At 40.1% G+C, this 23,047-nt stretch overlaps 1 protein-coding gene across 3 annotated transcripts in view; it reads right to left on the bottom strand.

Moving 5' to 3' along the window:
• Positions 1 to 23,047, bottom strand: part of LOC311166730 (ephrin type-B receptor 5) — a 66,309-nt gene that overhangs the window by 37,290 nt on the left and 5,972 nt on the right. For all 3 annotated transcript variants that reach the window (XM_084226858.1, XM_084226860.1, XM_084226859.1), the window contains exon 2: positions 10,043 to 10,261. In XM_084226858.1, the coding sequence (XP_084082984.1) occupies positions 10,043 to 10,136 (94 nt within the window). In that variant the 5' untranslated portion in view covers positions 10,137 to 10,261. The remainder of the gene's footprint in view (positions 1 to 10,042; positions 10,262 to 23,047) is intronic.

The raw sequence follows: 23,047 nt of genomic DNA, 5'->3' as shown, positions 1-23,047 counted from the left end.
GTATCAGCACACTGACAGCATGGTGCAGGGTTATCATAATGAGCAGTTCAGATGAGGCCACTCTCTTTTTGGAAAGGAAAAGGTGGGACACAAGATGAGCTACATGAATGCATGCCAGTCTCATTAGGACTATGGTTGCCCATTTTATCTGCACATGTAAGTGTGGACACAAGGCCAAATCACGTTTGTTCCCAGTTCTGGAACCAAATTTCTTTGGGAGTTTATGACCCAGCTGATCCTGTAATGGATTATTTTTGTTCTGGAGCTGGGAATTACATTGCAGGACTGTTTAGGAACCCCAGTATTAAATAATCTGTTGCATTATTACACTGCTCAAGAGTAGGGTACATGGAGAACTTCACAGGACTAGTTTATTCCCACAACTAGTCTGCATTTCCATTGTTATTGAATCTACCACTGGAGACAGATCAGATATCAGCCTTGACTGCTCTTGGACAGTTATTCTCTGCTTGGCTAAAAAGAAACACAAAAAGAGATTTTGACAGTACAAACTATAAACATAGTATTCTCCGAAAGAGAATGTCAGGGTCTGAGACCACTGTGGTATGCAAGCATGTGCTCTTCACTCTCAGAGAAAATTAGTCAGTTGAATAGGTATTTACATGTGTTGATATATACTGTATAAATCAACTGGCTTTTCTTAAATTCTGGGAAGCTTTATTTGCTTATTTTGATTTTCATGTTTCTATCTTATTGCTTAAAAAAAAAAACCTGCAAAAAACAAGATTAAGAAGTCCAACCCAAAACCTAACAGCCAGCTTACTTACAAATAAGGTTCATGATCCATTATTAAACCTTGCAAAGGTTTAGTAATATGATTGTTCCATGTTTTATGCAGGAGGGAGATCCTCAATGGTTTTTATTTCCAGTTATGAATTGCTTATGTCACTATCCTTACCAATACACCTGGGGATTCACTCCACATTAATCACTGGAAAGACTCATCCTAAAGCAGACATGATCAAGTGAGCAAGTTTATACAGACTTCATCGAGGTCCCTGAACTATATTCCCTGTACTCCTACAGGACATTTTATACTTTTTAGACCTCCCTGAGGATGCAGCTCCTTGACTCAAAAGCAGTGCAAAATACCAGGGCTGGCTTGCCAAAACTGGAAAGAACTTCTGGTAACAGCTGAAGTACAACCCCACTAAAATTATGTAACAGACCTCAGGAAATGCTGAGCTGCTCAGTTCTCAAGGATAGCTCAGCTCAGACAGCCCCACTGAGCAGCAGAACATCTGCAAAAGGCCTATGCTTCCCTGAGGCACAGTCTTCCCTAGGCTGTCCTAGCAGCAGAGGAACTTGGCATTCCCCCATGCCCATTACCTTCTCAATTGCACAGTCTGGCACAGGGATTGCACAGTGTCATGTCATTACTTTGCCACTGGGATCCCAGACATAGCCTTGATATGCTGAAATAATACACAAGGGCATTTTTCAACAGAGAAAGAACTTTTTTTTCTAATCAGATCTGAGTCTCCCATTTACCAAAGCACAATGCTTCTACCCCATGGAAACTCTAGAAGAAAGTAAAATACAGAAAAGTTAATCAGGGCATGGAAAGCCATATTAAAATTGAGAAAGGAATGGAGAAGAAAGGAAATAGAGAAGACTTGCTCAGTAGCCCATGCTCTGCCATGTCAAGCATATTGTCCAGACAGCTTCTCACCCGTGAGCAAGGCAGTATTTACCAAGCAAATGAGTATTTTACAAGCAAACAGAAATAGGCAGACAGAACTGTCCCTTTCACAGTGAATACTTTAAGTCAGAAACCACTACAAAAATAAGAAAATACACAAGAATTTTGTGCGCATAAATCTCATTTTGCAACCTATGGCCAAAAGCCCCTCACTATTTTTGTTCTTCCTCCCTTTCCTACTGGCTGTATGCCTGGAATCACATCCCCAGTCACACTAGCTGCACGCACACTCATAAATCTAACAAGCTGTTAAACTGCTCTCCAGCTCTGAGGACAACAGGCACAGTATGGTTCATGTTCCCATGGCTAAAAATTCCAACCCCACAGAAGTGCACAGCTGCATCCAAACCACCTCCCAGGAATGGTCCTCAGTCCATCCTAACCCCTGGCCTGTGTGTAGGCACTGTTTGTGATAAGATTATTTGGCATGGGCCAAACAAACCCATGGCTGTGCTCATAATTCAGCAGTATTAATGACTACATGTGTACAGGTATAAACCTTCACTCTGACACTTTATTGGCACTGATGACTGATGCAGCACTTCACATCCCCACTGGGCTGGGCCAGACCAGTATTCTGCTGCTCTTCAGTGCCGACAGAAATGATCTGTTCAGCTGAATTTATCACCTTGGAAGAAAAATGGCTTAAACCCTTTCAACACTGCTCAAAATCAAGGGTCTTGCATATCAGGTTAGACTCAGTCTCAGTCCAACCCAGGATGCTGCTAGGGGCAACACTGATTGAGGTATCTCAGGGTGTCATTGGAGCAATATTCCACTCTGCATTAAAAATGAGCAATAGGCAAGGTATCTTGAGCAACCTAGAGGCTTTGAAACACACGAAATTATGACAATTCTACAGTTCTTTTTCCACTCCTGGTTTAATCTCAGTTTTGAAGAATGATATTCCAATTTCATATTACAACTGTTATTTTACTTCAAGGAAGATAAAAACAACCGATGAGAGATTCTTCTGTATGTCTCTTCCCTAAACTAAAAAAAAACCAAAAAAACAAACATCACTTTTTATAGAAGAGTCAAATGGGTTCATTACACTCAGCAAAATCTAAACTCTCATTTGAATATCCTCAGTTCTTGCTGGCCAGAAAGGGTGAAATAAAAATCCCGAATACTTCAGCTAGTACTATTCTATATTTACATCACAAACCAATCTCTTGGGCTACATTATGCTATAATGTCAACATCCAGAGAAACTGGGTAAAGGCTGGAAGCTATTACAGATCAGGCTGTTCAGAATAGGCACATTAATAATTTTCACATTTTGGTCTGCCTGTACTTTCAAGCAAGACTATTAAGCGCTTGTGTTACAGAGAAAATGATCCCCTGATGCAAGAGGATGACAATTCACCCAAAGATGACTGACCCTTAGACAACCTTCATGGAGGCAGAGATGGCCTAACAGCTTTCTGGATTGAAGAACATTTGCCCCTGGAGTCTTAACAGTGCAAGAGGGAATTATACAACCAAGGCCTTGCAAACTACAGCCACGGACAAGAGAGCTGATCCTGAGAAAAGAGTAAAAGAATCCCTTTACCTGTGTGATGAGAATCTGCTACTAAAACTGTAGAATCACAGAATGAAACAAGCTGGAAGGCAGGTACAGAGGTGATCTTAACCAACACCCCGCTCAAGGCCAGGCTAAATTACAGTAGACTGCTCCAGACCTTGTCCAGTTGAATTCTGAATTTATCCAAATGTATACTGATGGAAGGTAAAGGGTACTATGGTAAAAGGTAACATTCAGAGAGTTTGCTTTGCTATGGAGCTGAATGCCCCAAGCAGCAAAACTTGCTTGCTTAACAGATTTGAAAAGAACTGAAACATTTCTGAGCTTATTCTGCCTTCCATGATCATTCCTTGAAAAAGTAGGAAGGGTGTGAATGCTCTCTAAGAAGGCTGGGAAGAGAAAGCATTCCCTGGGCTTGTGCAAAAATAGTGTTAGGAGCTGTCAAATCCAGTAACCTCACACAAGCCAGGCTGCTGCAGCTCCGTGGCCCCAGGCACAACCAACAGCAGGGTTAGGTGGGTATTCCCAACAGGCACACACACAAACACATGCAGGCATTGCAACCCAGGAATGGCCAGCCACAAAGATCAACACTGACAGAAGCACTCACCAGTCATGCAAACAGAAACAGCACCACCAGTGGCCTCATCCTGCTCCCCTGTCTGGCTGGTCAGGATTAAGGTTTGTTAGTGGGAAATATATATGCATGTGTACACAATGCAGATCTCTGCAATAACTGTCCTTAAAGATTTAGCCTCCTGACCTCTGGATCTGTGGTCTCTCCATCTGCTGGCACCTGAAGCTCACCTGAAGCCCCACTCCTGGTGTGAGTAGCCAGGCAGGTCACTCACTGATACATCCCTTTACACACACACACACACAGAGGCACACTATGGATCCTCTGCCAACTGGATTTAAGGGGGCACCCTACCCAGCAGCTAGACCTGGGTGCTTGCTCTCCTGTTGCTATTCTGTGGATCTCTCCATGAAGTGGTCTTTGACACTTGGCCTATCCAGGAGTTGCCCTGGGATCATCTTGTGTCCAGGTGCACTGAGACACACAACACATAGAGAGTACTCTCAAAGAACCCTTGGAATTTATGGTGACCACAATACCTGACCTGGACCTCCTCACAGTTCTTCCCTCACTAGATAAACCCCTTCATTTGTCTCACTCATAGAGACACACACACATTTAAACTGGTGTCTCATTCCTGCTCCAGACTCTGCTCTTTCCCTGCCTTGCCAACCCACTAACTCCACCATCAAGCTAGTCTGGCTTGCTATAGAGATCACAGACTCACTAATACAAGCTCACTCACTCCACCTGCTTGCATCACAGATGCACAGATCCTATGACCTGTGGTCCACCTTGAGCTCCTAGCACTGATTTTCATCCATTCCATGATCTTCAGCTGCTGCTAGAGCTGACTCATGGGCCACTCTGACCTTTGGTCCATCTCTAGTAGTTGGTATATAACTTAAAAAAATGTGCATACACACACACATGCACAAAACAAAGCCCCCTCACCCAGGTAAACTGGTGAAAAATGGAATTTAGTAAGAAGATAGGATAGGCTGTGGTGATCAGATGCCTGACAGCCACACTGACCTGCAGCTGGTGTATGTGACTGGCCCCTTATCTCTCTACTTTCTCACACTTAATCCTCCCTTTCCACACCTACAGTTACTCCCCTAAACAACCCACAATAAATTTTGCAGATTATCTCCCCTACATCCCATAATAAATACCATGTCCCTGTTGGCAATAATCTCCTTCAATCTGAAAGGCGTTCCAGAGGGCACTTCCACTGATTTAACTTAATGGGGTCATTCCCACCCCATGGAATGATCACACTCCCCTGATAGCCCTGGGAGAAGCTGGGTCAGGGCACTTATTTCTCTGTTAGGTTACTAGGGTTCCCCTGCCTTTCCCTGTTCCCTTTTATCAGGAACCTTTTATCACTTATATAAAAAAAATATTTTTTCATGGGGTCTATCATCTGGAGACAAAATACAGTGAAACCTTTGGGAAGCCTTAAATAGACTAGAATGTCTTCTAAAACTAAACAGCAATTGTGGTGAAGTAAATAATATGTCAATAGCTAATGACATATGCAACTGTAGTAAGTGTTCTTTTTTTAAAAAATGAGTTGATGAAACAAGTAAAAAACCAAACAAAAATAGCCCAAAAATCCTACCTGTTCACAACTATCCAACACAAAGGTTGCTGTTATTTTCTAAAAGAAAATGTCTTAAAGATTAGCTATGACTTAATATGAAAAAATAAGCGACAGAATTATAGAATATGCCTCCTGATATAAGAGAATATATATAAAGCAAATCTATATGAGACAAATGAGTTAGAATTTTTTTTTATAAAGTTATAATGTCAATCCTGCAGTGAATGATCCTGTATTACTTCGGCAAAGCTACTTCTCAAATGCAATTAATTTTAGAAAAGCTATTTGGAATCAATGGGATATGTGTTTAGTAAGTTCCATGAAGTATAATGTAATTTAACTGCTTGCAATGTCAGAGCAAAATGCTGACACTATCAGAATATCAAAGTTGTCATCTGCAAGGAGGAATTCTCACACTCCAACCAGGAGTCGTGTACCATCTGTGAAAGAGAGAAATGACAGCCAAATGGTGTAGGATATGGAAGTACACAGCTTTTTGCAAGGTAACACAGTTTTTAAGCTTTATGAATGATTGTGTATTTTTCTCTTCCCCGGCCCCTTTCTTTTGTTAAAGTTCTAAAGAAACTGCTGGGATTAGCATGTTGCACTACTACTGATGTCAGAAAATGCAGACATCAAGAAATTAAAATAAAAAAAGGTCCAACTTTGCATATGAAATCCAGTTAAATTACTATCTACAACTTTCCTGGAGATACAATATAATATCAACTCTTCCACAGCTTAAGAAGTTCACTCCTCAAAGACCCACTATTAAGTCTAGAACTTGGGCCTCACCGCCACTGCCATCAAACCAGCTACTTTTGATGCAGCACAGCGTGAGTTTTAATGCTTATCTACATTCTCCTGCTTGCTTTTTTCCATAGACATTAAGAAGGGAACTTATGTCTTCCAAAGTTTTACCAAGGCATACACTGAAAGTCCCGGTGACCCTGCATTACAAGAGCACCATTCCTTTTCTTTGAAGCTTTAATTAGCTTTGAATATAAACAGTGTTAGTTGCAGCATGAATAGTCTCTCCTGTCCTACTGGCCTCCAAGCAGCAGACTGGGAACAGATTCAGCACAGGACATGGTACAAACCTGGGAACAGGGATGTCCCTAGCACAGGAACTACACAGGAATCTGTTATGGAAGAAAATGAATGACATGGAGCTGCTGAGACTGACCAAAAGGATAAACCCCTCTCTGTTCCCCCTTTACAAACAGGCTGCACATCCAGCCTGGTTTCATTCACGTTCTGTATGCCTCCAACAGGATATTCCTCTGCCCTGGGCTTTCCAAGCATGTAGCAAAGTTTTTGTCATGCAGGAGAGCACCAGGAAAGAACTGTGAAGAAAACGCTTGCTAGGATTTTAATAACTCATGTGAATCACAAGCAATCAAACTATAAAAGTTAATTTCACTTTTTTTTTTACCCCCAGAAATAAAATGACACTAATTTAAACCTTTCTTTGTATATACTAAACTGCATATAATAAACGAAAAGACAGCGGGATATTTTTCACTCTCAAGATTCCCTCTGAGGAAGGTATATTTTCCTCCACTTCAAAGGCAAGCCAATTTGAGCAATCAATATATTATTTTCAACAGCCCAAGACTACAACCAGTTAGTAAAAAGAAGAGGGGAAAAATGAAATAAGAATGTCTGACCTCACTACCTTTTTTCTTCCATATTCTCTTTAGCCAAAGAGATACTCTTAATGCAAAGAGGTTTTACCAAAGCAGAAGAATTATTCTCTCTATGTCTTGAATTTCTGGAAGATACCTAGAAAGATTGTCCAGCTATTCTGCAGGCTTGAGAGCTTGTTGTAAAACAAATGCAATCACTTGCAGACAGAACACATCATTTCTCTGGAACATATTTAATGAGTTCTACAAAATGAACTCTGCTTGTGTTTACAGCTGTAGTCATTTATAACTCCATCAAAGCAAAACCAATATTCCACATAAAATTGATCTCAGTGCTCTAGCAAGAGCTATTTCATTAACAAGCTTTCACTTGCTCTCACCTGTCTTGACTGCAGCCTGTCATGCATTCTTAAATTCTAAATGTTTCATAAACTTTTAAAATCAGAAAGGTTAACCTAAAATGTTAACTATTCAGCGATAAACTGTAATTACATACATGCATAGATTTTTAAAGAAATAAAATTACTCTATTTCTTTATGTAGCTTTGAGAAAAAGGAAAAATCCATTACTTCACCCAGCATGTAGCTCAAAAGTAATGCTCTCAAAACCAAATCCTCAAAAACTCTTGCAGAGCCATAAACACTGAGAAATGTGATCTTAATGAAAACTTCTGTGCAATTGTGTCTCCTTTCATAAAGCTAACCCCCCCGCCCCTTCCTCCGTATATAAATGTTTTCTGTTTGCAAAGCAGTCTTCCCTCAAGTTTCCATTCAGTTTTTTTTTTTTGTGTGTAAAAATCATGTCTGGAAAACTTTGCACAGACATGCTCTCTCCTGGTAAAATCAGTGTGTCCAAACACTAGAGCTAAATTAAATAAATTCAGCCTAATGTCTCCTTTTTATGCATTAAAACCAATACCAACAAGATAATTTCAGTTGCTTACAAGAACTTCTTTACTTCTGAGTCATGAGGATGTTTAAAGTCCCACTAGGTCCTGTAAAAGCATGCTGCCTTCTTTCTATCTGAGAGGCATTCTGCCTAAGAAGTATTTGCTCTCTTCATAATGCATATGAAGATAATCTGAATCTTTTGACTACTTTCCCTCTTTACAGCTTCTCTCTCTTTTCCTAATGATTAACAATAAGGTTTAGAAAATTTCAAAGTTTGAACAACATTTAGTTTGAGACAAAATATGATTTGCATTTAGATTTTAACTCAAATGTCCGAGAAACACTAGGAAGAATTGATCGATTCATTTTCCCACTCAGTCAATTCTCTTTAGTTGGAGGTGAAATGTATTTTAAACACCATCCAAAACTTCTACGAAGTTCTACAAAAACGAAAGACCACACTGGATATTCCCTTTATTTTTCAACTTAAATCTGAAACCTGAATTTCAAGTTTCTGCTATATATAATAATGACTCAACAAACAAGCCATGGGCCTTTTTTCTTCCTTATGGACAACTCTGCACTAAAGCAAAGCTTTCTACATAGTTATCATCAGACTTTCCTCCCCTACCATATAATTTTTATTTGACTTTTGACCACAACAAAAATACTTACCTCTGAGATGCAAATCAGCTTTAAAGTGCAAGCTTAGGACCATGCAGTACAGTCACAATGAAGATGCTGACTCCCCTGACCCTGAACTGAGAGCTGAAGTTTGGCTCATGGACACCTTTACTGTTTCCTCTCCACAGGCAGAATTTTACTGTCCTATTTTAATCCAGGCAGGTCAACTATGTGATCTGTGAAGCTGTATCACACAGTACTTTCAAAACTCTTTTTATCTTTACAAACTTTCAGGACTGAGCACTGAATTTAAAAAATGTTTGCTTGTACAGGCATCACCCAGTTACTTCATATTTGCAGAGAGAATTTCTATCTCAGCTTCTCTACCAGTCACATAAGGAATTACACAGTAATTTTTAATATGATTTTAAAATCAGCAATTCACTGAATTTCAGAGATTTAAGAATTTGTACAATAATCTTACATTAATTATTTAGCCTCTGAACTTCCCACACACACTGTATTCCCCTTCTATTAAGAGAAGGGACACTTTAACAAGCTTTCCTCTTTTTATTAGATCTCACACTATTCTCCTTTCCTTTTCTCTAGGTCTTTCCTTGCTTCCCTTTGATTCCATCTCTCCCTCCTCCCCTCTCCTCTTTCAGTGGCTTTCAGAAATGCAAGAGATGAACATTCATCACGAAGCAGTACAGTTCACTGAGCACATGTAGCTGCAAGGATATTCTTGGAACAAACAAGGGGACTGTTTACAGTACCTCTGCCCTTCTCTAACTCTCTGCCACAGCTCTCATCTTATCTCCTGCTCCCATCGCCCTCCCTTCTATCATCTGTTCCTTCTTCTACCATTTTCTTGGCACCTCTTTTCCCCTGCCTACCTCTTCCCTACCCTGCCTCCAGTGCTTTCTCCCTCCTCTCTGTTGGCTGAATGTGAACTGCCTCTTTTTGCTGATGCAAAACATTCTCTCCATATCTATTATTTGAGGCAAGTTTTTCAGAGGTGAGACAAAAACTCTTGATTTCAGCCCACTGGGTGCTGTCTTCTTGAACAGTATAAATGTCCAGAAATTGTTTCACAAAGCAAACATGGTGCAAGAACAGAAACACAAGAATCAAATACGTGCAAAGTATAAACAAGGAGCTTATTCCTGGAGAAAAAAAAAAATCTGTTCTTTGAGGCAGTCACTTCTGAGATAGTTAGTAGTAATGTTCACTAATGATCCTTCATAAGAGGGTTTGCCTCTCCCACCAGAAACAATACTAATAACTTTTTAAATCCCAAGAGATAGTGATCAACCATCAAACAGAAAGACATGTGCTCAGTGCTCATCTGGACTAGGATATAAGCATACTGGAGAGCACACTTTTCTTTTTTTTAACCTCTACAGAAAACTCTTTAAAGTTGATGTGAAACATCTGCTCTTACCTTCTAATGAGGTGACTAGATGAAAGAAGAAGACCATCCAGAGCCAACCCATTCCCGATGCTCTTCTTGCACTGCTGCCAGCATTAGAATCCATGAAGATTCTCTGTAAATACCATCATCTTCAACAGGCACACACCGCTCCCTTGAAATGGTCTGAGATTTCTTGGAGTGTTTCAATATCTTCCCAAATTAAAGCACAGAGGTCTTTGCAGAGAAATACTGTTTAAGAAAAAACAGAAGGTAGAAACAGAAATCAGGTCACTCTAACAAAAACCTGACAGTTTTTATACCCCCATTCCATCATTTACTACTTCCAAGATATGGGTGAAAGGGAGTAGCACAGACCCAATATTTTCCACATACCCATCCCTCAAGACTTCAGTCAGTCACAGGTGTTTTTTGCACTGCCAGTACACACAGATTTTGGGACTTTCAAGGCATCAGGGATGGTGTGGTTCCCAAATCAACATTAATCTCTACCACAGTATAAGCTGTACTATTACTGAAGTCCTGATCCTTTCTGCATCTTTGGCAACGTTTCTTGGAAGGTGTCCATTCCATTTCCCCTGTATGCTTTTCAAATTCTGTCTCTTGTAGTTTACACTTTGCCTTTTAAGGACTCTGCAGGGCAGTAGCCATGACAGGAGAGTTTTTGCCAACACAAATCTGCACAGCTGACACACTTGTACTGCATTTCAGATGCAGGAATTTGTCCCTTTAAGCATATGACTGCACAACACTACTAAGTTGGACAGGATTTTTCCCATTGATAAGTTGTACGTGAAGAAGCAAACGCTGTGATATTTAAGGTCAAATAGGGAGCCTGCATTACAGCCAGAAAAAGCACACAAGTCCAAGTTTATTATCTTAAGTGGGAAAAAATCCAAATAAAACTCCACCACTACCATTAAGAACCTGATATAAAAGCTTATCTTACAGTAAGGGAGCAGCATGTAGCCTAATCCAGCACTGCATTAGATCAATATAGCACAACAATTTTGCTAAGCAAGGTAATTCTAGCTCCATCTGTCCAATTCTCAGCCCACCAGAGAAATATCACAGTAATATGTAGGTTGCATGCAAAAAGCCAGTATGTTTTTTTTTCTTCAGGTGCTCTTTGAGCAGAGCATTGAAAATGCTCCAATGTCTTCAGTGAGACAGTGAAGCGTAGCTAAGGAGAAAGAAAAATGTCTCAGGCAATATACAGAAATGGCTCAATAACTTGGCTGAAAGAGGGGAGGAGGGGGGAAGAGTTGTAATTAAAAGGGGCAGCCTCAGTGCAATTATCTGAAAACCTTGTAGTAGGGGATTTGAGCAAGTTGGGCATAGCAAAGGAAAAAGCAGCCTGGGGAGTAAGGGAAAAGGCAGCAGAGTACAATTAGATTTGCTTTACTGGAGAGGGAGAGATTTGGGCAGCATGGAACAGTTCTCTGTTCGGCTGCTCTCAGTGAGAACCTAGAGCACCCAAGACAGATGAACCAAAGGCACTCTGGGCATCACTAAAATGTAAGGAAACTAAAGGAATTTTACTAAGAGTCAAAAGTTTTGATTCATGACTTTTGAGGAAAGAGAAAAATAAAATCATTAAATATTACTGAGAAAAAATTGAGATTAAATGTGAGGATGGATACAGCTACTGCTTATTACTTTATGAAGCATGTATACAACACAACACCTCACAGAATAAAAATGCCACTGGATGCAACTGCAAAAAGGAGAAAATTTCAGGATGAAAAGTCAGGAAGTCCTTCTTCACAGAACCAACTACCCAAGCACAGCAGTCTCCTAGAAAAGGAGTAAAAATTGCTGCCTGAGCCACCAAAGCTAAGACTGGGCACACCAAAATCTATGCAAGACACCTCTACCTGGAGACAGAAATACTCACCATTTGTACTGGCAGTCAATCTATAATAATATCTATACGTTTTTTATTAGACCAGTGAAATCCTAAGAGATGGGGACTTTTAAGCATTCATAATGAAGGCAAGCAAATGCAGAAACAAAGGTCAAATAAACTGAAGAATACTTTCATTTCAGTCAAGGGGCCTCATTTATCTGCAGAAGGCTTGAAAACAGCTCGCAATTCAGATATTGTCATGTCACATAACGTCGGAGTCACAGAGGTGAAAACAGAACCCAAATACATTTTGGCTGCTGGATCTCACACCAAAGCATTGAAATTACCACAAAACGGATATAACTAAAAAATCCCTCGTACACAAAACCAGACACAAAACAATTTCTGGCTCCAAGGAAACCAACTTCTGTTGTTCTTCTGCTGCCCTCCTCACCTGCACATCTCCCTTACAACACCTATCTGTCTTATCCTTGTTTCCCCTGTATCCCACCAAAGTTACATTGCTCTTCAAGAGGAATCATGCAGCCTTTGTCTGGATTAGATCTGTAATTATTTTCCTTAAAATAAACTGTGGCTAAATAAAAAAGCTGGTTGTGATTTAGCAGATAAAAAAGGTAATTTTTTTTTTTAGTTTTTTTTTAGGTTTTGGGTTTTTTTAAATTTTTATTCCGCCTCTTCCACACCTCAATGAAAAATGCTTACTCCACAATGAAGGATAGAGAGAACATTATGGAAGCATTTAAGGGAGAGTAGGAGGGAAGCACTAGCCTCTGTGAATTAAAGAGTACCAAGCCCCTAAATTGCTAACCACTGCCCTGCCCTTCCCCCTAGCACTTGATGTGTACAGAATCTGACTACACCCAAAGACGCTCATCTTCCATTCTTTAGTTCTCCTACTACTTCTACCCTACACCAAACTACGTAAACAGAAACCTCAAACCATCCCAACTCTCAAACCACCCTCTCCTCCTGTCCACACAAGCACCTTTCCACGGCCGCCTCAGCTAGTTACTTGTTCCAAAACTGCTTTCAGCAAGATTACTTCTCTATGCTATGGAATCCACTATTCCCCACACTCCTCCAAATCCAACTGCAAAGCAATACATCTTCTGTACACAGGATCCTTCAATAAACTTCCTTAAATACCCCTTCTCTTCCTCCCTCGCCTCCAAGTACATGAACTTGCCACTCATGTACCAGCTGTCAATCCTCTTATAACCTATTTTTAGGCACATATTTTCTTAGCTAAGTGGAATGATCTCCATCTCCTTGAAGTCCTGAAAATTTTAAACCATCTGAGAAGTGACAGTTCCTGAGGATCAAAATGTCTTTTAATGACTCAACCCTATAAAACCGTGAAGATCCCAAGCAGTCAGAAAAGACCACTCATCTTTACTGCAAATCTAAGCTCCAAGAGATGGGAGACGGAAGTTTCTGTGTTGTCTCCTAACATTACTCACCAAATCTATCATGGCTGTTTACTTTGGCACCATCACTGTGGTACCTAGATTACCAAAATTAATGTTTGAGATCCCAGTTAAAGAGATAAATACAATCACTACCAGTATTTTCAAGAATCCTGGTTTCTTAGCTGAACAACCAGCAAGGGAGTTCCTTAGGAAGCTTGTCAAGGTGAGTTTGGAACATCACTAAGGATGGAGATTCCTCAACATTTTTGGGCTTCTGTAGCAGCACTGAATAGGGAAATTTTAATTTTTTTTTTTTTTTAACTGGGGATTTTTTTCTTCTTTATTTGTAGTCACAATCTCCTTTGCTCTCTTTTGCTTTCTGTCTCAACAGGAGAGAGTCAGCTCTTGCCAAGCACCTCAAAGCTTCTTCTACCCAAGACTGAAAACATAAGCCATTTCAGCTGGAAAGCCTTGAATGTGAAACAGCATGCCTGGCTTGACTGGCACTGTTCAAGTCCTGTTTATTCTCACCAGACAGGGCCGGTGCTGTAATTTCTCACTTTTTCTGAACTCAGCCTTGAAGTGGGAACACTTCAGTACTATCTCCAGGCAAATGATGCTCAGTGCTACAGAAGAGATAGTGATAGTGCTCCCACATGTGCTAAAACAACTGACAGTAGTACAGTTCTGTGCTTGTGAGATTTCTGTCACAAGAGGGCTGCTGTCTGTCCATGCTGTACCCAAGCTGTGGCAAAGCATTTCATGCAGCCAGTAGCTTTGCAGCAGCTTTTTTATGCAAATAAAAGATTCCCTCAAAGTTCAAGCATTGTCAGTGATGACACCTGAAGAGCCATAGGGCACCAGTACTGCTAAACAGGTCAGCATTAATTGAGCATTCCCTTCCATCAGTGCATGTGGGTTTTTTTTAGAAAGGAGGCAGGTTTGTGCAGTCACTTATTTGAGAGCACCCCAATGGTATAAGTCTGGAGTCTTGATGGAGGTGGTCATGGATGTGACAAACCTAAGCGGGATCTCCTTAGAATGAATGGACCGCTTTTTTATTCTTCTGGGGTTTGCACAGCACTCTGAGACTGATCAAAACCAGTGACAGCTAGATAACCTGTGTTAATTCTGTGCTGGCCACAGGTTCTTCTGGACCTAAGCTTTGAACAAAACCCCTCCTTTTCTCAACCTTTTCACTCCAACCATAAAACTTTGGGCAGACCTTCACTGAATCACGTTCTAGCTTACTGCATAGACAATATATAGTCACAGATCAGAAAGTGAAGTACAGTGACCCTATTTCCCTCTGACAGGTACCATCTGCAGATTGATACTTGACACTGAATAGCATTAACCACTCATCAGAACCATGCATCTGTCTGGCTTCCACAGGAGGAATTCAAGCACGTATTTCAGATTAAGAAAACAGCTGGATTGTTCAGGTACCGCACAAGCTTTCTGGAGAAAAGATGAGGGTCTGAATATAGCTGTTTCTTTGAGTTCTACATTTCAACACATAAGAAAAAGCAAAAGTAGATGAATGGCCACCTAAGCCAAGTTTTCTCTGTGTCTCCAGCACCAGGAAGAGGTACTGTGTGCAGATGGCTTGCAGGCCTGACCTCTATGTGACCCACTTCCCTCCTCTTCCTCCGGTATCTACAAATTTAAGACAAAGATAACTAGAGAATATCCCCCAACTGATTCACTTTAGTATCTCTTAAGAAATTCATCCAATCCCTGCTTTGAACTTCTAACAGATTTGGAAAGATGTCCATCCTCGTGCAGCAAAGTATTTTTATGTATTTTATATTGTTCTACTAATAGAAGCTGAAATCGTAACAGTGCCAAATTTTTTGTGCTTTCAATTCTTCTTATCTGTTCCAAGAACTTTTCCAAATCATCTTGTTTCCTCCCACTGGAACAATGCTTCTTCCTCATACATTGTTAACTGACTCCTCTAGGCCTATTTCACAGTAGAAATCATTACATGGGTCTAACTTCCCTCTGCTACACTTGATTCCACAAATTTTCCCTTTATTTGTCATACTTCTTCCTCACACAAAGGATTTAGATGCAAAATAAATGCACCTCAAGAATTCTCCAGGGTAGAGAAAATGCTGTACCTTTGCAAACACAGTCTTTCCTCCTCCTGCACATTTTGCACTGTGACTCATATCAGCTTAATATTATCTCTCAGCAAGAACCATTAAAGAGATAAATGAGCACAACATCTGGGAGAGTCAATAAACTACTATTCCAATTAATTTGTGCTGCACACTGATTCATCACATTTAGGCAGAGTACAAAAAGTGGAATTAATACCTCTCATTCATGATAAATAGGGAATCATGATAGTGTTACACATCAAGCAAAAGGCCTCCCCTCCTCCTTTGTTGCCCCGGTTCTATCCTACTATAATTGCTCCTTTGCCACTGGGATGCCCTTGCAGCAGTGGTCACGCTTTTCACTGGGATAAAATTCACAATGCTGTTGTGAAAAGCTGTCACTCAGTGCCTGTCCAGCACTCTGAGCATGACATAATATTGCCTACCTTCTTTCTTAGACAATAATTACAATAACTGCTATTCATAGAAATCTTTCTACGCCCCAAACAGGAAGTGAATGGGGGGGGGGGGGGAGCAACACATAATTTATTGCTCAGGGTTTTAATATAATGAAGTTAATGTGTTTTCTTCAAAGATTCTACTACTGGGACACATAAAGCACCACAGAAAAACGACTGGTTAAATAAACAGTCATTTTGATAGCTGCTATATATCCTTTTATCCTCTGTTACTAATTGAGATTATTTTTAATGACTCCAAACTACTTTGAAAATATCCGAGACGAGAGTAGGATTTATCAAAAAACCCTTGTGGATTTTTTACAGTCTGTTCAGTTGATTCATTTAATTTTGAGAGAAATGGTCAAGATGAAATGTATAACTAAGTTTAAAGGAATACTTCCTCAAGAGCATACTTCATAGCTGGCTTGATCATTTGCTTCCTACAGATTATCTAGATAGAGTTGTGTTTGTGTCTCTTGGGATCCCTTAAGTATACAATGACACTCCAAAAGCTGATTCTGAATGTTCTGCAAAGAAAGGCATTTATTTCCTTGTTTACCATGGAAACACCAGGCGTTGTGAAGCTGATCTTCCATGCTCTGATTATACATTTCCTAGTGGGATCCAAATTAAGAACTTCCATAGCTCTTAAAGGGAAGAAAGAGATGCTTATTTTCATGAATTTTTATTAAACCCTTGAGGCTCTAATAGGGTGCCCAACTTAGAAGCATAATCACTCAAATGACCTCTACAGTCAGTGGACTGAGCTGAATCATGTTCACCAGGGTAACTAAGATCTGCACTAATTAAAAAGGGAGCTCTGGACAGCAGAACAGCTCCCTCCCGATGGCTCCCCAGGTGCAGCCCGAAGGTATCTGGGGAGATTCTGAGCCTCTCTGCCATCTCCCAACCCACACAGGAGGGCAAGCTAGCATCTCTTTAGATAACTACAGTGCTTTCCCTTAAATCTCTCTTCTCTGCCATGACACATACTTGGCTAGAGTAGCTTTACAGCTTAGCTTGTAAATCTAGTCTTTCTTCCTAAGTAAAATTCATTCACAGCTGCCCTGTGTTTCCGAAGCCTTTCTCAATGCCTCCACATCATGTTTTGCTATGCCTAACAAAGATGGACACTGATGTCTTGAAACTACAGCAATTTAAAAAAATATTCTAATTAAAGATACAAATTATTTCTTCCATCTATTATGTACTTGAATTACATACATATTAAACACAATTAAGTTTCTGAAAACAATTTCTTCCCACCTCACAAGATTTGACTTCACTGACAATTTTTATAGTGATTTGTGTAGTTTTCAAAGAAACATTGGCAATTATAGTCAAGTTTCTAACATTAACACTGGGAAGCAAAATCCCAGCTCCAGAATATTAACTGCATTATAGAATGAAAAATGTGAAGAAATTAATTGTTATTTATGCTATCCATTAACTTGCCTCTTCTCTAAATATAACAGGAAACTCTTCTAAAATATAACAGGAATTGAAGTGATACAGAAATTACTCCCTTTGAATTTTCATACTGTAAATAAACGAGACTACGCAAACAGGGAGAAATGAATTAACAGCTGTCCATCACATTTATCTTCTTTGATGGAAAGAGAAGATGACAACTGTACCCACTGGGTATGGTTTCACTGTCCTTTTATTGATTTTACTCTAATTTCTCAGGATATTTCTCTCAGTGCAATGGTGCACAGGCCCCTGCACTTTTATCTATGTAGACATACACATGATGTTATCAACTTCGAAGTATAATTTATCTTCGACAATTATACTTTCATATGTACAAAAGCAAGACATAAGGCTTCAGCAAGGAAAAAAATAGGCAATTCACAAACTCTAGGGCACAGCTGCAAATCTTTGTTATGCACTGTGTAAGATGTTGTATTTCCAAAATTCTAAGCACAGAATTTCAAGTTTACAATACTAGACTCAAGTATCCCTGAAGATCACATTATTAACTTCTAGGTGAAAGTAATCTGTGGTACTAAAAATTCTTTGAAAATTGACATTTCCTTCTCTGATACAACTTAATTTTAAACAAACACTCAAAATTCACTGAAATTTTATAATAGAAGACATCTGAAAACAAGAAAAAAGATGCATCCTCTTTTGGCATTTAAAAAGGGAAGGGAAATAACACATTTTCACAAATGGTTATTAAACAAAGAATGTTTTGCTGTCCTGGTTTTGGCTGGGATAGAGTTAAATTTCTTTTTAGGAGCTGGCACAGAGCTGTGTTTTGGATTGAGAATACTCTTAATAACACAGATGTTTCAGTTGTTGCTAAGTAAAGCTTACTCTAAATCAAGAACTTTTCAATTTCCCATGCTCTGCCAGTGGGGAGATGGACAAGAAACTGGGAGGGAGCACGGCCAGGAACAGCTGACCCCAACAGGCTGAAGAGATATTCCACACCATGGAACGTCATGCTCAGTGCATAAACAGAGGGGAGGTGGCCAGGATCTCTTGATCATGGGTCAGGGATGTGCTGGGCATCCATCAGTGGGTGGTGAGCGACTGTACCATGAATCACTTGTGTTTTTTGGGATTTATGCCTCTCTCCCCCTTTCCTTTCCATCATCATCATCATCATCATCATCATCATCATCATCATCATCATCATCATCATCATCATCATCATCATCACCATTGTTATTGTTATTATTTTAATCCAATTATTAGACTGTTCTAATTGCTGTTATCTCAACCCATGTCTTTCACCTTTTTTCAATTCTCCTTCCCATCCCACTGGGAAGGGAGGGGTGGGAGGGTAGGGGCTAAGCAAGCAGCTGTGTGCTGCTCAGCTGCCAGCTGGGGTTAAACCACGACAGTGACGTAAAGAGAATGTCCCTAAAATCATGTTCTCATCTACTCAGCAATGCTGATCATGCTTTTTTTTTCAAGTGAAATTAAAGTTATTGTATACCAAGTTCTGTTTGCTGATGGGTGGAAAGTGGTAAAGAAGCCAAGCATAGTGTCTGCAATGGCCAGACAAGGAATGCCACAAATCAGAAAAATAACCTTGATATTTGGTGACCAAGTCTGCAAATGCAACTGCAAATCTGCAAGGACAACCCAAACACAGAGCTACACAACAGCCTTAAAGGCATTCTCAGGACACTGGAAAAGAAATCAAGGGCCTGAAGGGTTGAGCAGGAGTAAAAGTGAGAGTGGCTTGCAACACTAAGATATGAATAAGTCTAAGAAAAGAGATGCTTTATACTAATGCTCTTTCCCATTGAGATTTAAGAATGTAGCCTTACATGGCATGTCTAGAAATATATCAACCAAGATCCATGCACAAACACTCAAAAGATACAATGGAAGGAAAACAAAGAACAAGCTGAAAATACTTTTCTAAAACTGCTCATTGTGGACCAGTTGGCAAAATCCTTTAGTAAGGATTAATATTTTCTTCAGCTGCAGTAAAGAACTTCATTTTTTGCAAAAATATGCTTACTGTCTTCATCTCTAATTTTGCTTTTGACTTCACGAGGGTTTTACAGTAAGAAATATTTAGCATAAGCAGAAAATGCATGTTATTCGTATTCACAGAATCCAAGGTTATGTTGTCTGTTGGGATATAGTGGCAGCACTGACAGCTGGTTAAAAGATAATGTTCCTCTTCTATGGGAATTCCCATCATTTTGAAATTGCCTTTCATTCCATGGGAGAAACTGTCATTTCAAAACAGATTACAGAAAGGACTAATAATATTAAAGCATCTTAATTTAAGTGCAGCTCTTTTTATTAACCTCCTGTCTGGCTTCAATGAGGCAGCTTGGGTTTTCAGAGAATGTGCTTCATAATTTAAGGGTTAATTAAAACTACTTTTTTCCATTTTAATCAGTTTCACAGCCTTGGGCTGTCATAGAGCTTGGTTCACAAATTGTTGGCTTCATGCATTTGCAGATAGAGGCTACTTTTAAAACTATTTAATTACTAGCATTATTTATCATCACTGTTTTTATTCCTGTTAAGAGAAGCAAGAATGCTTCTTTCAAGGCAGAAAAGCACTGAAGCACGATCACTTTACTGCCTTTTTCACTGCTTTGACCTTGCTGTCCAAACCTACTCTCCTACCTTCACTCCATGCAGATGATTACCAGGTAGCTCCCATCTAGTTATAACCCCATAGAATTACAAATACCAGTTTTTGAGTTCATAAGGTTGCCCCAACAGAGGGCTGTAACATAACATATTCCCCAAATGGTAGTGAGAATAAAAAATTATATTCAGTCAAGTTGACTCCCTTATGTTTTGCTGACTGCACCAACAGGCTGTACAATATACAAGCTTCAGCTTCAGCACGTAAATTAGAGCGTTTGATGTGGAAATATATGCACAAAACTAGGAAGCTATGAGGGAGGGAGAAAATGGCTCAGAGAAGAGCTCTACAACACAGCCTTCATTCTTTTATGACCACTGTTTGCCAAGATGGGAATTCTGTCTGTTCTACCATTAGTTTGAGTCTCACACTCATGTTAGGTATTAAAACATCACAAAACAACCCTGCACTGCACTGGTCATACTCTGAGAAGTGCACACCAACACTTACTATGGTCTACAGACATTTTTTGCAGGTGTTACTTCACTGTGCAGTAACAGGCAATTAGGGAGCTACCTTGGCAGCAATCTCTTGAGAACACAGAGAAAAGAACTATGAGACCTCGAACATAGGCAAGAAAATAGATGGTTTCTCCAGTTTTGCTGTCTTCAGTTCCAGTCTTGAAATCCATAATATTCATACAGATTCAGCTGTCTTTCCCCTTAGTGCTTTGGTCTCACTGTTAGAATGACTGAACTGAACAACAAGAACAGACATTACAAAAGTTCTGTTGGACTTCAGAAACATCTCATGTGGTCTTTCACACTAAGTTTCTTTTAACTTTTGTCAACATCTAGATGTTTATTCAGAGAACAACACTAATGATTCATGCTGATTCAAGGCTTCAACCAGGTTTTCACTTTAATTTTGGGAATCACGTTGCCCAAAATTGGATCTCATCTACGAGACAATCAAGAGGGAATTGAAGCAGAAATGGTAGCTTGAAGAAAAGAAGTCAGATGAAGGCTGCAAAGAAGAGGTGATCTGAATGGCAATGACTGCTTGAAACGATTACCTGAGTTCAGTGAAGCATCAGAAAGAGCCCATGTGTAGCAAAAGTGGGTTAGAGAGCTCCACCAAAAATTTGAACTTGCCACTGGCAGAGCCTGAAGAGCAGCCAATTTTGTTCTCAGGTCCTTCCCTCCTCCTCCATCCTGCATTTCCAGTTCGATGTTTCCACCCTCAGGAAATGGGAACATTATGTGCCACTAATACTTCAGCAGAACAGAAATAGTCTTAAGAGGAAAAGGGAAGGCCAAGCAGGTTACGGTAGAAAGATATTTCAGGCTCATAGCATCTCTTTCTAATGCATGTTTGTATTATTTTTCGTGCCAGAGATGAAAGCAACAACACATAATTCTCAGAGTTCATCCTGCCTCCTCAGTGTCTCAAAGGCTTATTTATATTTCAGTGTGGATGCTGGAGCTCACTGCTCTTGTTACATCCACGTCCAACCTCAAAACCAAAGGACTGCATTTAAAATGGAGTGAGTACAATAAACCACTTCCTTTCCTTATATCAACCAGCCTTGGTCCTAACAGAGCAGATCCAAGGTACATTTTCTGTCAGGAAGGTAGTCCCTCCCCCAGCTGTTGGTAAGACTATAATTATAGAAATGAAATAAGGGGGATGGGCGCCTTTATTTAGACAACATCTGGCCTACAGCCCCATGTCAACTGCAGGATTTTTGTCAGTGTATTTCTTTAAGCTTCCCTAGTCATATTTTTAAATGTCATTAGCAATAAGGCTTCCATGACTTTCTACCATCTATGTGGGCCTTTGCTGGAAGAAACCACACCTTAATACTGAACCCAAACCCATCTACTTTGGGCAATTTGAGCCAGCCCTTTTCCTTTGGCCAGCACATTGCCTAAAATCCCGTCAATTGTCTTTTAGGTACTCTAGCCACTCCAGAGCAAACTCTTTTCACTCATCAGTAAGCTAGTGCTTTTTAATAGCATTTTAAAAATTCCCTGTAGTCACCTAATCACTTCTGTTGCTCTTCACTGACTCCCAGTTCATCAGTGCTGTGGCACAGAAGTTCATGCAGTTAAACACAAATAGTCTCTGTGCATTTGCATTAGTACCATAAAGTCAGGGACTGTCCAATTTTAACACCACAGGTTCAGAGGCACGGAAGAAAAAAAAGCAGAAAATGCCAGGCTGATATGCTATGATCTGAGTGGAAGAGGAGAAGGCTAAGCCTTTAAAAAAAAAATCATCTAAAAGCTACTTTTAAAAGAACTTTCCAAGGATTTAGGGCAAGTTCCCCTTCTCACTCTGATTTCCATATACACAAATCTTTTCAACACTGGCCTGGTACAGTGGCCTGGTACAGACTATCAGCCAAGAGAAGCAGGAAATGTACAATTCAGTGGACCCTATTCTGATCCTTTTAATTAGGACTGTCCAGTAGGTGTTAATTTATCATGCAGAGTAAGATCTGTTTTAGCTTAATTCTTTTAAAGAATTTAACATTTTTACTCTGTTTCCAAAGACTGATTTGCTTCTTCGCACTCTGCCATCATGCAAACTTTTTTGGGGGTAACCCATTAGACAATAATCAAAAGAACCTATTTAGGAGACACTTTTAAAAACTGTTCTTCTCAGGTAACAGGGATCTAGTCACTAATTTGATTTCACAGAGTCACAGAATGGTTTGGGTTGGAGGGGACCTTAAACACCATTCGATTCTGACCCCCTGCCATGGGCAGGGACACCTTCCACTAGACCAGGTTGCTCCAAGTCCCATCCAGCCTGGCCTTGAACACTTCCAGGGATGGGGAATCCACAGCTCCGCCAGCCAACCTGTTCCAGTGCCTCACTACTCACTGAGTAAAGAATTCCTTCCTCTACACCAACCCTTCAAGTCTGAAGTCTCCCAGATATTGTATTGCTTGGTCCTTGCCAAAAGTCCCTCTCCAGCTCTCTTACAACCCCTTTAGGTACTGGAAGGCCACAATAATGTCACTGCAGAGTCTTCCCCAGTCTGAACAATCCCAGCTCTCTCAGCTTGTCTTCAGGACAGGTGCTTCAC

Source organism: Fringilla coelebs, assembly GCF_963513975.1.
Source record: "Fringilla coelebs genome assembly, chromosome: 2".
Classification (NCBI taxonomy): Eukaryota; Metazoa; Chordata; class Aves; order Passeriformes; family Fringillidae; genus Fringilla; species Fringilla coelebs.
Note: the sequence above shows the minus strand (reverse complement) of the source record. Positions and strands in the feature narration are given on the sequence as shown.